General features: G+C 47.7%; 1 protein-coding gene across 1 annotated transcript; it reads right to left on the bottom strand.

Annotated features, from left to right (window-relative positions):
* Nucleotides 1-783: 783 nt before the first annotated feature.
* On the bottom strand, nt 784-14,534 carry LOC137156474 (uncharacterized). The gene is made up of 6 exons (XM_067553346.1): nt 14,354-14,534; nt 10,469-10,510; nt 8,774-8,950; nt 6,867-6,966; nt 4,304-4,434; nt 784-2,125 (listed from the first exon to the last, which is right to left on the bottom strand). The coding sequence occupies exons 1-6, from the start codon at nt 14,390-14,392 to the stop codon at nt 1,847-1,849; spliced, it is 768 nt and encodes a 255-aa protein (XP_067409447.1). The 5' UTR covers nt 14,393-14,534; the 3' UTR covers nt 784-1,846.
* Nucleotides 14,535-15,905: the final 1,371 nt, after the last annotated feature.

Genomic DNA, 15,905 nt, shown 5'->3' with positions numbered 1-15,905 from the left:
CCGCTGAGGGAGGGTGGGTCGGTGCCAGGCTGGAGGCTGCCCCTCCCCGCCCCCCCGACAACCCCAGGCGCCGGGGGCACACAAGCACAGCCAGGGGCCGGTGGTGGGGCAGCACAGACCCGATCCATCGCTCCATCAAGCGGGCCCTCCACCGTCCCGTGTGGACACAAACTGGAGTGACGCTGGGGCGGGGGGTGAAATCAGGGGACGGGGCAGGGAATGCAGCTTCCGACCCGTTCACACTGTCATTGAGACATGACTCAGAGCAAATCCGGCGGGGGGGAGGCACGATGCCCAGTGGGTCACACACGTGTGTGTGTGTGTGTGTGTGTACAGCCCCCGGCCTGGCCCCCCCCAGCTCCAGGGACGCTCCCTGCAGGCTGGCACCAGGGGAAAGCGGTGTTGGTGAGGGCAGGGTAATGGCAGCTGGAGGCTCTGTAGAGATCTGCTCTTTTCCCCCCAGCTCCGGCTGTGGGTCCACAATTACTGCAGGCTAGCTTCATTCTCACCACCCACAGCGCAGGGGGAAGATTTTGCCCTCTTTTGCTAGTCACCGAGCTCCCTCCCTCTATTACTTGGACTGGGCTCCTGGCCAGAAACCGGCCCACAGGCAACGACTTCAATCTTCAGAGGCCTGAGTCAAGTCACTTGAAAGGCCCTCACTGGCTTCCAGATTCTGGATCCAGGCCGAGGCCTCTCCCTCACAAACCTTTTATAACTAAAGGGGGGGCTTTTTTGTATAGCTGCATGCAACGGAGAAAAGATCACATTTCACACAGTCCAAACGTTTTCAAAAAAGGGTTATATTTTTGACCAGTGTGATTACAAATTGAATCAAAGACCTTACTGTTACATTTAGTTTCAAACACACACACACGAGGTAAGACAATCACGTTTCACAGACATGATTTGGTGTTGAAAACACCTCAAGCAAGAAATTCACATTTCTTAACTACTGGGGGGATGGTACAGCATGGTTTGTCCATGGTTCATCTACAGAAGAGACATTTTAGAAAAGTTGTCAGAAAAAGGTTGGATAGAGGAAAGGTATGCATACAAACACTTGGATTCTTTTGCCACTCACCCCGACAGCATTAGTTGAGATAATTTCTTCCTCTGAGCAATTGGGAAAAAAAAATCACTGTCAGTGATTTTCTACAGGCCCCTTATTGTTGGTGTTGCACTAGCATTCGATTAAAAACTCCTTACTGGCACACCTGCACTACACAGCTCTACTCAGTGTGTCACTAAGGGTCTGATCCAACTCCCAGTGAAGCTAAGCAGACACTTTCCACTGAAACGCATGGGATATGTTATCCCTGTTATCTTGTTTGAGAGAGAGAGTGCCATTGAAATGATTGTGCTATTACAGCAGCAGCATTATGTCTTTACTGCAGGATCAAATAAGAGTAATTAATAGGGTTAAGAAGGAGAAAGAACATTCCCTTCTTTCCCAATACTTATTTATACATTAATCTCTGATAATTAGCAGAAGTGCCAAGAAAAATTATTACAGCCCTTCTCCGTATGACAATTATACAATATTATATATACAAAAGCACATCTGGTATTAATGATGGAAAAAATTGCAATGCAGCTTTTTATAAATCACAATATGTTCCCCAGCCACTTTATCACAATCTAAACAAGTTTTAAGACAAAAGTCTTGATCTTACAGATATTTTAGGAATAAAAAATGTTATAATTTGCCCAGGGCTGAAAACCCTTTATAGATTTTTGCACACTTCTGGTAACAATCTGTTATCAGCTTTTATATATTCAGTAACTAGCAACATTAGCCACAGCATTAACAGCTTGATATGTCTTCACAAAATTGTGGGCAGTGTTAAGGAGTTTCTGTCTTTTCCTTGTCCCGAGGTATTCTGCCCATCGTGTAGAATTCTTCATTTGGACGCAGGTCAGTAAAGTGAGCTATACGGTTAGACATTGCAAAAAAGGAAGCTATCATGCCTATGTCCCAGGCATCTTCCCGATCAAAACCCTGTGCCTCCAGCTTTTGGAAGTGCTCTTCAGTTATGTTATCAGCATGACTGACTGCAAGAGCAAACTCAAGCATTGCCAGCTCCCGATCACTTAAGTCAGCCAGTTTCCAATTCACAACAACCTGGAAGAAAACAAAACAAAAAAGCTATAGAGAAATGTATTCAGAGCCTATACACAATGCAGCAGGGTCAAAAACTAAAGAACCTGGATACATTAATCAAGGCTATTTTCACGTTTTCTGGAGTGGCTCAGAACTGTGAGTGCCAATCTCAGGTCAAACTGTCAGAAAAGAGGGCTGACATACCAAACTGATGGTATGTTGTATAATTAGATTTTACCAAACCACTAACATAGTGATCCAGGAGTTCACATTTATCAGTCTTACCATGAAGTCACAGACAGTCCCCTAAGGCTCTCCAGCCTATCTTGCCACCCAGACAAACTGGACTTTGTAATAAAAAGTTATATAAATAAAAAAAAAAATCACATAACATCTCAAAGGATCAGTCACTCACCCCTGATCAATTTGGTACTCTGGATCTCACACCAGATACAATGGTAGCCAATTCTCTAGTAAACTAACTAAAGTTTTATTAGCTAAGAAAAGAAATGAGAGTTAAGCAGGTAAAATACATTAACAGGTGAGTCAATGTTTGCAAATCCAAAATGATAGCAGAGATGTAGTAATCTGCTAGTTTCCTAAAAGTCTTCCAGGGTCACCCAGAATAACTCTGGGGATCTCCATCTTCTTGTCCAGATATTCCACCCTGTTAGAATCCAAACAGTCCAGAGATGCAGGATCATTCCTTTGAATCAGTATTTATAGTTTCTGCTCACAGAAGACAATCTGAACAGTGTCTTCACCCATGTGGGTCAGTGAATTTCTATTTCTACTTGCTTTGAAGTTAGTACTCTTCTTCATTTACATTTCCCAGGCTCCAATTGCATTTGATAGGTAATTTAATTACAGGGATATACACAATGTAAAAGGTAATGTAAATGCAAACAACAATCCTTCATTAGTTTTCATGAAAATTACACATCAAGTACTTTCTAATCTGAACACTAACACAGACTTTTGATCTAGAGTTAACTAGTTACAGGGATATACAAAGGGCCCTCAATAGTCATGGTCCATTCTTGCCAGTTTCACGGCCAGAGAATTTGAAAATTGGTCAATTTAACGATTTCAGATGTTTTCAACTGAAATTTGGTGGACCTACCCAAATGGAAGTCAATGGAAGCTGCTGCTTGCTCAACACATCTGAAAAACCAGGCCTGGCCTGGCTCAGGCAGGCCACCAGCCAGTCCCAGAATCTGGGGCAATGCTAATGTGGCTTTGCCTCCTGCCCCTCCATTCCAGCACCAAGTGGAGTTCTGACAGAATGGAGAATTCTCCCCTTGTAGCTGGGCTGGTCAATTTCTGTATAACCCGCTCCTGGCTGCTGCAGTAGAGAAGTCTCTCTCTCTCTTTCAAATTCACTCTCTCCTCCTGGATCTGGCAAGCCCTAGAAGCAGTGGGAGAGTAGCAGTTCTGCTGAGCATATGGGAAGAAAGGGGAAAGCCACACAGAGGCTATGCAGAGGGGGCCTGAGACAGCCAGCATGCTGCAGAGCACTGCTTTGTAGCAGGTCTCTCCAGAGGAGAGATGGGAGTGAGTTAGTGATGTTATTGGCCCACTGGCTATGTCCTACACAAATTGCCTGATGGAAACCCCTATGCAGGGTGGGAAGGGGAAGAAGATTTAGTCTCTGAACCCCACCAGAGATGAATGCACATAGCCTGTTTACCTGGGCTATGCAGAGGTAATCAGGATTTGGTCCTCAGTAAGCAATTTTCAGACCTTTCTGCCAATAAAGAAGTGAACACGAATAAAAGTGGTGTATCATCAGTTTGAGGAGGGCTTCAATGCTGCTCAAAAGTCAAGGACGGATTAAAGAATCTGACACAAGCTTTCTACTCAATTCTACGTTCGTTTATTGTGCTGGCTGTTAACAGAGAATAACCCAGGCATGCGTAGAGAAACAAGTGGACTAAGCTTGGAGAAACAGAGCTATTGTATTAGGCCCCAATGCTGCAAACTGCTTCACACAGCCCCACTGGGGTCCATCTGCATGGAACAGATTGTAGGATTGGAACCATAGACATCTTAAGCAATCAGGAAAAGAAGAGACTTTATTTTGATTATATTTTTTCACATCTCAACACAGCCTAGGAAGCAGGCACAGAGTATGCCCTTTTGTTCCGATATTTTCTTTACTTATTTTAAAAACAAAACAAAACAAACAATCCTACTAACCTGATCAGCCAAAGCTGGCTTTTTAGAATATATCCGATGCAAAGCACCATGTGCAATTACACAGTAAGGACATCTGTTAACAGTGCTTGTAGCCACAACAATAAGTTCTTTGTCAGCCTTGCTGAGTCTTCCTATGGGGGGAAAAATAAATAATCTAAGGGGAATTTCTTATCAAAGCTTTTCATTTTATTACAAGAAAATACAGACAGATAAATGGTACTGAGAAAGAACAGATATTGTAGATCATTAGTTGGCATGTACCGACGCATGCAAGTACATAGGAAAGCATACAGAGACACTTCTTGACCACTACTGTTATGTCAATTATTTAATAGAGAGTTGAATCCTGCAGTCCTCACTCAGACAAACGTCCTATTTAAGTTTTGATGGAGTAAGGGCTGCACATTTGGTCCATAGATAATTAGGGCGCTAACTTTCAAACACAAGTCATGTTCCTCATGTAAATAGTTAGTGGAACTGCTAATTAGTCCTCTTGACTTCTCACATAAGTAAAAATACTTCTGTGCCTGAATGTTCGCAGCATGCAAATCCTTAATCAGTACTTTTCTGTGCTTATGTCAGAGTCAAATGATTAATAAGTTTGCAACTTGTTACTTGGTTCTTGAACACTTAATTTTCAAGTTTGAATTTTGCTCTTACAGGCAAATGCAATGTTGCAGGACCTATTAGCCCCAGGGATGGGGTGAGGTTTGCTTTTACGGAAGACACAAAATAGGAACAGGAAGGGTCTTCTGAAGTTGGCAGGCTTGAGATCATGTTTCATAACCCTCAAGATGGGCAAGTCATCGCTTCGACCAAACTTCCTGAAAGTTTGACTTTCTCAGTAATTGTTAGTAGGTGTTTGAATACCACAGGCAGACTGAAACCCATCTTTCTCCAAAGTCATCCTAGGAATGTGACCTGTGTTGTGATATACTTAGAGTTAAATATAAAATCTAGGGATTTACATATGTATCTTCACAATTGAGCAATGCAGCGGCTTTTTGGGTTTCTGCTGGCTCATACTGAGTGCTGATGCTCATTGCTCATCATTACACAACTAATGGCAAGGTAATTTTGAAATGGCATTTCATAGCTGAAGTCAAAGACAGGCAGGTTCTCAAGACAAGCCATCAATTTTTGCAGCATTTCATTTTTTTAAATTAAATTAAATTTCTAGCCCATATGGTTGGGAGGACAGCCTTCCACATGACAACCTATACAAGGCAGTGTTCCTGAGCCCAGTTCTGCTGCCAGCTTTCCAAGCCTCTGCTGGATGAAATAAAACTCTGGTGAGTTTCATTTTCCCAGCTGCTTTCAGAATTCTGTAAACAGCTGTGACATTTATGAACATCACACCAATTTCAATTGCAGGCTGCTGTCCCAAGCAGCGGAGGTGGATGTAAAGCTACATGTTCAATTTCTTTTAAATCAGTAGCAAGCAGGCCGGGCTGGTCCAGGCCTAGGGAGAAGCTCTACAGTGAAGCAGAGAAAGAGAGAACCTTTAGGGATGACACAGTTTTCTTCTTCTAAAGGTCAGTGAAGAAGGAAACTCTTCTTGTGATTTTTATTTTTTTACAATAGACTCTGAAGCTGCTGACAGGAGACTTCGGATGAAGGGTAGAGAAGAGAGAAAAAGAAAGATCCTTCTAGAATGGAGAAGTGGGGCTTCACGCTTACCAGGCAGCTCCTAACCAGCCACTTGTGCAATATATGAAGCCTCAAGCAAAGACCAGGGAGAACACCACCGTAGGAAATGAAGCGCCCTCCAAAAGGTGTGGCCACACTGGGGCATTGCTCTGTTCCCTAGCAGCATCCCTACCTCTGAAACAAATAACTCTTCTACATTCTACTCTAACTCACAGGGACTGGATCAGTTTTTCAAGCCAATGGAGGTTGTGTCAAATTTTCAAACAGCGTCTTAAGAGATTCTGATTTTATGGAAATGCCTCCAAGGTAAAATAAATAAGGGGACCTCTCCCCTACTAAAAATGTGACACATACAGAAATGTTCCTAATGCAATGTTTTCTAAAGATTTTCATATGATTTGAGCAGTTCTTTATGCACACTGGCACGGTGCACTTGGTCAGAACACCCCTTCCATGCTGAAAGAGCCAATGGGCACTTCTATTTTCATTACAGAAACACTTAAGTGTATCTTGCAACCTTACTTCTTCCAGTGGCTGTTGCAAAAAGTGTATCACATTATTACTTCTCCCATGGGATATGGATAACTTTGCTGGCTTAGAAATCAACAAAGCAGAATGCTGAGCAACTGTGCAGCCCGGCTTTGAACCCAGGACTGTCAGTGCTAAAAACATGAGCCTCATGCTATCTGAGCAGGAAGCAGCAGCAGACTCAAACCTTTTATGTGGATCAGCCAGACCTCACTAAAAGTGGATTACCATTGCATGCTGGATCTTGTAGTCTCTGCTGGTGGCAACTCTGCAGGTGAAGATGAGGCTGGCTGAAGGACATGCACAACTCAGAGCCAAGGACCACGTTGTAGCAACTTTTGACCTACAAAGCTAAAGGCAGTTTCAAGGCTGCTGCATAGTTTACCTTTCTCCTTGTTCATGATGGCATTGTAATACGCGAAGAATGCTCTAAATTCTGCCGGCCGATGAGACATCACACTGAACACGTTCGGCAAAAATCCACTCTGTTCAAGGATTAAAGAGAAGTCAAGTCAGCGGCTGTGACCTTAACTACAGACAGCGCCATGCTACAAAAGCTCAAGGTGGAAAATACATGCATGGTAGTGATGGGGCCAATGAGGCGGGTGGGCCACACTGGGGACTAGAGGATCGGGGAATGCCTATGGATCCAGCTGACCCCACCCACTGCATCTGCAGCCAGTGTCGGGTGTGGAGTGGGGAGCTAAAAGGCGGAGGCCATGGCCAGCGATGAGTGCAGAGTCCTACACCTCTTTCAGGGAGAGATGCTGGGTTCCAGCCCAAGCTTGAGGCCACATCCTACCTGGTGGAGGAGACAGTGGGGCCCAGGAAGACTGTCAAAAGAAACCAGCCACCCAAAGCCTGAGAAGAAGGGCAGGGTCCTGCTGACAGCCCTGGCATGACCCCGAGGTTTGAGTTCACAGTTTGTCTTTGTTTTCTTGGACTCCAAAACCCTGGAAAGGGCTGGACTCCAGCATGCCCGGGCATGCTACATTGGACTGGAGCAAGGGAGTCAGCTGGCTGTCCGAGACCCACAGCTGCCTGGGCTGTGCCAGGAGGGGGTGCTACTGTAATACACAGAACCAGAGACAACCCGGGCTTCCAACAGTGGGGGAAGGGGGGGAGAGTAGAGTGAGGGCAGCTGGCTTCAGCAGTGTTACTGAGTACGCTCAGTACAAACCAGGCAGCAAGTCTGTGGGGGTGGGGCACGGGGCACATGAGCCTGCATGCCTCCCCTCCCCCCCGCAGCATGGTACCCAGTCAGGTGTAGAGAGGCCGAATTATTGCTGCTGATTCCTCCTGGCAGTCAGTGGGTCCAGTTAATGCCAATACAGGAGAATGAAAAGGCATCCCACGTGCACTGAGGCAGAAGGAACTAGTGGGAGGCACAGAGGGATGCTGCAGGGGACGACTCTACAAACCACCAGACTCAATAGAAAGTTGTGAGATTCCACAGACTCCACAAGGGGCGACTGCAAATATAACAGGAAGAGGGAGCAGAGACTTTAGCCCAGCAGAAGAAAGCGAGGAACTGATGGATCAAAAGCTCCCATGGAAGCCCAGCCAAGATCTTCCTTGGTGAGCGTGTTCAGGATGGAGGGAGCAGAGAAGCGGGGGCTGAGGGGTAGGAGGCAGCGCAGAGAGGAGGGGCTGGGGAACAGGGCAGGGAAGCAGGAAACGATGCCCGGAAGGAGGTTCTGGAGAGTGGGACAGAAAGGAACAGACAGACATCAAGGGGAAGAGAAAAAGGAGACAAGGGACCTGATTCTGCACCGCCTTGCACCTTCCAGTGTCGCTTACAATTAGTACAACCATTTGGATCCGAAAGCATCTCACACCCAGTCTTGCTCATTGGCTTTGGAGAAAGGTGAAAAACAAGCAGGAGAAAAATGGAACCTCAGATGGAACGAAAGGTTTGGGTCAAGTTTAACTTCAGCGAGTAAAACAAACGGGGAACGTGGGGAGAAGGGCGAGCGGCGCTGGCGGCCCTTTTGAGCTGGAAGCCATTTGGAACCAGTGGTAACCTCCTGGAACAAACGAGGCTACTGGCGACCACGTTAAGCCACCCAAGTATTTCTAACAAAGGGCCTGATCCTCCAAGCTGTTCCCCGTGGATGGACTCCACAGAGCTCCATGGGGGCAGGGGCCATTCCCATGAAATTCATTGCAGAATAAGGCCAACGTTAGGCCCCATCCCGGATTCTGACCCCGAAACTGTCTTTTGGTATTGGCCAAACTCAGAGGCGGGGTTGTGCCCTCTGGGAAGAGGTTTTCTCAGAGGATTCTTCTTACCTTCATCTCTACTTCTTCCATGAGCTCCACGATATCGTACGGCAAGTCCTTCTTGTTGGGTATTGGATACCGCCTAAGTGGCCTCGTGGAGCTCCCTGCCTGCGTACTGCACGCATGGCTCGTGGCTGCCCTCTGTGCTCTTCCCCAAAGGCTCCCGGACACAAGGAGAGGCCGAGGCTAAACAGAGAGGGGGAAAAGGCTTGTTTAGCCAGCAGGATGGTTATTAGCTCCTTATTCTGGGAAGTAACCAAAAACAAAAGTTTAGCAGTTCAAAACACTTCTCGGCTTAGTTGCTCTGGTACTACCTCAGGATTCACGTAAACCACAGTCATTGCTAGATCCCCTTTCACCATGACAACCTACACAATCTACCTTTGGGAGACAGCATGGTCTAGTGGGTAGGGCACTGGACCAGATGACCTGGCTTCTATTCCTGGCTCTGCCACTGACCTGCTGCATGACCTTCAGGGAGTCACCTTGTGCCTCAGTTTCCCCTTCCACCCTAATTAGACTGTTGGTACCTCAGGGCAAGGACTGTCTCTCATGATGTGTTTGTAGAGCTCCTAGCACAATGGGGCCCTGATCTCAGCTGGGACCTCCAGGCACTTGACGCCCGTGTGTTATCTTCGCCCCCTCCACTTCTACATGGTATGCTTTTAAAGTCACAGCGCTTTTTCTCAGAACTAATGCAACACAAGCCCATCACTGCAGCACCCTATGAGAGAGAATACATCAAATTAACTAACCAAAATGAACGGTATCAATAAAGGGCTCAATCTGCCACTGGCGTAAGTGCACAGAACAGCTCTGTGGCCTGGGGCTAGCGCCTCCAGCTTTGGATGCCAGTGGTCCTGGGTTCAAATACTGATCATGCTGTCCCAGGGACATACATCAACACCAGCAAAATCAACGGAACTGTGCCTACTCATGCCTATGATATAGTGAGTGGAGGGACATTTAACCAACACTATGAAAAAAGTAGCATTATTTCTAGATGCTAGCTTTGTAAACGTTTGTGCGATGAATTGTCCGGAAAGACCTCCCTCAGTAAAGAATAATACGAGGAACTCCTGGATTCAGTTTTTTAACGAAATCCATCCCAATTGTAAGTCAAGTGGTACCACCGTCCGAAGTACAATCAAATGTTGAACCCTGAGCAGCACCAAAACACTAAATGCAATTCCTGCCCAATGGCATGGGTTTAGTTCAAAGTGGATCACATCCCTCACGTCTGAACTCTGCTGTCATTGGATCAGCACAATACTGCACCTAGGCTTTCGGGAGTGGCACCTAATATGCTGAGCTGTTACGTAGCACTCTTCATCTGTACATCTCAAAGTGATTTACACAGGAAGGTCAGTATCATTATCCCTATTCTAAAGATGGGGAAACTGAGGCACAGAGGTTAAGGAAATTTGGCTAAGGTCAGACAGTCAGTGGCAGGGCTAAGAAAAGAATTCAGGTCCCCCAATTCTGTTGCCACTGAATATCATTTCCTGCTTTCTTCCAGAAAGGTGTAATAATCCACATACCCCCAGCAGCCTAGAACTTCACATATTATCATCACATAACCCAAAGTCGCTTGTGCAATCTTGTGGGAATGCATTGGCTGTTGTTTTACCACAACTTTTAAATGGAAGTTACTGTCTACTGCTTAGATTGTAAGCATCTGGGGTCTCTTTGTACAGCACCTACCACAATGCAGTTCTGGTCCGTGAGCGAGACTCTTCGACACCCCTGCAATACAAATTATTATTATTAATTGGGGAAAGAAGCGTGTCTGAATTTCTTGAAATGGTAAAACAACCTTCACTGGCAGTCAGATCCTGATGTGCAATTTGAAACCATTCTCTAAAGTGATCTAAAAAATACTGGAATGTATGTAAATGACACAATATCTAAGAGAAACCATTCTAACAATATTTGTAGTAGTATCATTGTTAGACAAATACTATAGTCGGCAAAACATAAGTATTTTCACAAAATACAAAGTCCAATTGCACATATATTTAAAAAACGGAATAACAGTTAATCAGTAAAATACATTTGCCCTTTGTTCACCAGATTTTTGTATTCTTCTGGCGAGGAAAAAGCAAACAAGGAAAATAGAAAATTGCTATTTGAACAAGTTGCATAATTCCCTAAAGGGTTTTTTTTTAATCACTTAAATCTGTAAATGAACTTGCCTTCAAACATTTCATCTCATGGAACAGAGCCAAAATAAACAATGTGAAGTTATTGGGCCCAGTCATAGACTCATAGACTTTAAGGTCAGAAGGGACCATTATGATCATCTAGTCTGACCTCCTGCACAACGCAGACCACAGAATCTCACCCACCCACTCCTGTAATAGACCCGTAACCTATGACTGAGTTACTGAAGTCCTCAAATCATGGTTTAAAGACTTTAAGGTACAGAGAATCCATCAACAAGTGACCCATGCCCCATGCTGAAGAGGAAGGTGAAAAACCCCCAAGGTCTCTGCCAATTTGCCCTCGCGGAAAATTCCTTCCCAACCCCAAATATGGAGATCAGTTAAACCCTGAGCATATGGGCAAGACTCACCAGCCAGACACCTAAGAAAGAATTCTCTGTAGTAACTCAGAACCCACCCCATCTAACATCCCATCATAGGCCAGTGGGCATATTTACCGCTAGTAGTCAAAGATCAGTTAATTGCTAAATTGGGCTGTCCCATCATACCATCCCCTCCATAAACTTATCAAGCTCAGTCTTGAAGCTGGCTAGGTTTTTTTCCCCCATTGCTCCCCTTGGAAGGCTGTTCCAGAACTTCACTCCTCTGATGGTTAGAAACTTTCGTCTAATTTTAAGTTAAACTTCCTGGTGGCCAGTTTATATCCATTAGTTCTTGTGTCCACATTGGCGGTGAATTTAAATAATTCCTCTCCCTCTCTGGTATTTATCCCTCTGATGTAAACTCTTACACCAGTGCTGTAAACTTACACCAGTCCTCTTACACCAGTCCTGTAAACTCTTACATCAGTGATCTTATTCACTGACTCCAGGGGGACTAGTTTCATGAGTCAAGTTACATGCAGAAGTGGAGTCACTGTGGCCAGTTAGACAAGACATGTTACATTAAGAGACACTTTTTGCTATTAAAAACACATAGAAGTCCAAGAAAAGAAAAATGGACCAACTCACTGATAGTTGTACACAGTCACCTGTTGCTGAAACCCACCAATCACTATATTCAGGAACCCTAGCATAGCCTTTTCAGAAGCACTCAAGTTTAATGTCTAGATCTACTCAAAATAAAAACTCGGGCTGCCAATTGAAATCCATAGCCTTTTCTTCTCTCTTGATTCAGCCTGGGGTTTTCATTCTATTTGGTAATGTTGAAATAAAGTGTGTGTGGAACGAGGAACCCAAACAAATTAGCTGAAGAGCTGCATGATTCTCCTGCACTTGACTGCAAGGGGCAGGTAAAGAATTCTTCTGTAGAGATTGTTGGAGGCCCAGTACAATTTGAGTTTCCTGACCACTGTCCTACAGGCGTAGCATAGCTTCAGCTGCTTGCTTGACTATTCTGACCCCTGTAGCATGACATCTTGCGGTCGGCAGAGATGAACAGGACCGCTGCGTAACCTTGCAGATGTCTCGGTTTTTGCATAGCACAGCACATAACAGGACAAAATACACAACATGTATTGCTTGCAGTTGCACACAGATAACGGTGATGGGATCAAGAAGTTATCCTTGAACGTCTGGGGTACGCTGTTTCATTGCCAAGGGGCACATTTTTACACCGCCCCTCCTATCACCAGATGTTGTTTTGATGACCCCAATTATCATGGTGAGAATGGAATGTAGTTAAGGGTGAAAACCCAATGTAGGTAATTAGCATATATGATAATGAGCAGAGAGATAAATTAGGTGAAGGTTGTTTATGGAAGGGTATAAAAAGTCACTACTTAGACAAAGGGGGGTGCTCCATCAACATCTGACTCCGCGGGAGGTGCTGCCAGTTGGACCAGAGGATCCACTGACTCCCTGGCGGGGGCCCCTGAAGAAAGCCGTTCCTGTCTACAGCCTTCTGAGTGACTGCTTAGCTCTCCAGGCTTAGTCAGTATAAGATATTGTAGTTAATTTTAGGCTATGTATTCAACTTGTATATCTATAGAAAACCTTGCACAGTAAACCCCATTGACTGGCAAATTGGGTGTACTGTGTCTCACTGGTGTTCACACTGATCACTAAGTGTCCAGTATCCACAGAGATGAGGCTTGAGATCATAGCTATGAGGGGAATCGGGAATCCAAATCTGAGAATTTCAGATCTTGCCCCAGACTTTGCCATGCACTTTTGGTTCCGGCCCTGTAGGTAGATCACTTCCCTAAACTATATCCATTCAAAGGACATCTGTGCTCCCCCTCCATAAATACCTGGAACCGCCAGCATCCCAAATTCATCCCACAGCGGATTTAAAATGTCCCTAACGCCTCCTGCAGACCTCTCAACGGTAGGGCACTGAGCAACACCTCTGCAACACCTCCCCACTGGAGGATCGGCTGCACTAACTCAATTTGGGGACACCACACACAGGCCTCAAAGGACCCAAATGTGGCTCCGATGCGTTTTGGGTCATGCTATAAACGACAGCCTTTGAATAGCTAGTAAGTGCACTACCTGGTTTTGGCGGTGCTTCCCGCCGGCCGAATCCAGTCCACCAGTGCTGTGGCATGGAGCCCACCACCACGCAGGCGATTAACCTGCCCCGGATCGCCAGAGACCTTCCCGGCACGCTGCGCCTCGGCGTGGCAAGACGACGCGTGCTGCAGTGAGCCGGAGGGCCAGGCCAGCAGGAGGCTGAACTCCTGGTACAGCCACCCGCGCCGGCCAGGTCAAAGGCGAGGGACCAGGAGCCAAGCAGCAGCTCTCTGCTCTGGTTTATTATGAGTCACACAGAGAAGGAGTCATCCTTAAAAACAGCTCTCTCCCTGACAACGGTGTGAAGGCACAGGTGCAGCTGGGGCTCACGTTGGCCCCTTTGGGGAGTGGGATGCAGGCTCTCGGAGAACTGTGGACTGCTAACCAAAGACCCAGAGCACGCCCCGTGGAGCCAGAGGCCCTCACGGAATCCCAGAGAGAGCCCTGCAAATCCGCAGAGCGCCCTGTCCATTGCTGCGGACCCGGATTGGCTGCGGACACAGATTTTGTGTCCCAAAGGGGTGGGCTTAGAAAGGAGCCACGGGAAGCCGTCCGGTCCAGGCCCCTGCGCCCCCGGCAGGGCCCAGCATCCCCTGAGCCCGTCCCTGGGAGGTGGCAGCCAGGGGCGGAGGGCTGGCTGAGTGGGGTCGGGCTCGGATCGGGAGCTGGGTTTCAAGCCCCCCTGGGTTGTGCAGGCCGGGCGGGGCAGGGACCTGGCGGCGGGTTTGGTCTGAGGGCGGATGGGGGATCCCAGCCCGGTCCCTCGCTGGCCCCTGCAATCCCCGGCCGGAGCCGGGCCCAGGGGGTTTGCTCCAGCCCGGGGCGAGCGCGGCGGGCTCTGAGCACCGTGGGAAGCGGCTGGGGGCGCGGCGGCGGTGGCTCCCCCCGGGCCCGGGCCCTGCACTCACCGAGGCGCGGCGCAGCAGGCGTAGGAGCGGCCCCTGCATGGCGGCGGCTCGGCCGGAGCTCCCCGGGCTGGGCTGGGCTGGGCTGGCCGCGGCGCACGGCTCTGCTGCTCCGCCCCGGGCCCGCCGCGTAAACCCCGGCCCAGGCAGCCGGGGAGGGCGCGGCCAGGCAAAGCTCCCGCCCCGTGGGGATGGGCCCAGGGCATCCAGCCCCACAGCCGGGGTGCAGCAGCAGCAGCGGCAGCAGCCGGGGCCCGGCGCGGCTCTCAGACAGAGCCCGGCTCCGCCCAGCCGCCGCTGCTGACACGGGAGCTCGCTGTCCTCACGGGGGGAAACTGAGGCACGGAGACTTGCCTGGGGGCACCGGGCAAGCCAGAGCCAGGAGTAGACCCCGGTCTCCCCAGCCCCGGGCCAGTGCTCTGCCTGCTCTGCCCCCTGCCCCGAGCTGGTGTTCTGCCCGCCTGCCCCAGGCCAGTATTCTGCCCGCTCTGCCCCCTCTGTTCCTTGCTCTGCAAAGAGTTGGGTGGCAGATGGCAGCTGAACAAGGGACACGTCTTTCCGTGTTTCCCATTTGTTCTTGTGCCAGCCTTCTCCTTTAGCTTCAATAGCTCTTCATCCTGACTGGTATTTACCCCTGATGTATTTAGACGACAATCATGTCCTCCTCGGCTTTCTTGACTAAACAAAAGAACAACACATTAGAGATCTTTATCACTGCCTCTTTCCTGAAGGTTGCTGAGATAGTGGGACAGCAGGAGAGTCTGGGGCCTGCCAGGGCATGGAGAATCCATGTCCCCCTCTCAGGTCCAGAGTGCCAGAAACCACTATCAGCAGGGAGTGGATCGGCTCCTGCAGTCTTGGGATTAGCGGACAATTCAGCTTTCATTTCAACCCCCTCAGTTCCTAGCCCTGTTCACTGAGACTGTGACCAGAGTCAGCACCCACGGCACAGAAACCAGGAGGCCAAAGAGGCCCCAGAGCAGCTGAAATCTCAGTTTCTTTGAGGCCCTTCAGAAGAGATTGCGTTATTCCAAGTAAAATAACAAGATGGTTTAATGGCTCTGTTAAATCCATTCCTGGCAATATGCCCTTCACATCCGGATGCATCCTTTGAGATAGCCCCGTCTGATGTGGATTTGTGAACAGGAGTGAGTTGGGGGTAGTAAAGTTTACACTAAAGAGTTTCTAATTCTGCATGGGAGAGACGTGTAGTGGGTTGTTATAATGTGTGCCGTGCAGTTAATGGGCAACGAGGGTTTTGCTTCTGTTTTGGACATCAAAGAAAATGTGCTGTGACCCGTAGGCTTTTATCTTAGTCAAATACGTGAATTAAACAGAAGGAGTAGTTCAGTGTGGCCAGCTAGATCAATGCTTGCCTGTCCTCCTGCTCTTCAAAGTTACACAAAGGGCAGGCGTGTAATGAGTTTGGAGGTTCCAGGCATAGTTTTTCTGTAAGGTAGTGACTTGGGCCCAGATTCTCCAAGGAGGCAGGAATCCCAGTGATGGCCATTTCATGGCTGCGTGAGGTCTGCTTTTTAGTTTACTGTTTGTATCT

Source organism: Emydura macquarii, unplaced genomic scaffold (assembly GCF_026122565.2).
Source record: "Emydura macquarii macquarii isolate MOO-44397 ecotype Brisbane River unplaced genomic scaffold, CSIRO-AGI_Emac_v2 contig_1451, whole genome shotgun sequence".
In the NCBI taxonomy this organism is placed as follows: domain Eukaryota; kingdom Metazoa; phylum Chordata; order Testudines; family Chelidae; genus Emydura; species Emydura macquarii.
Note: the sequence above shows the minus strand (reverse complement) of the source record. Positions and strands in the feature narration are given on the sequence as shown.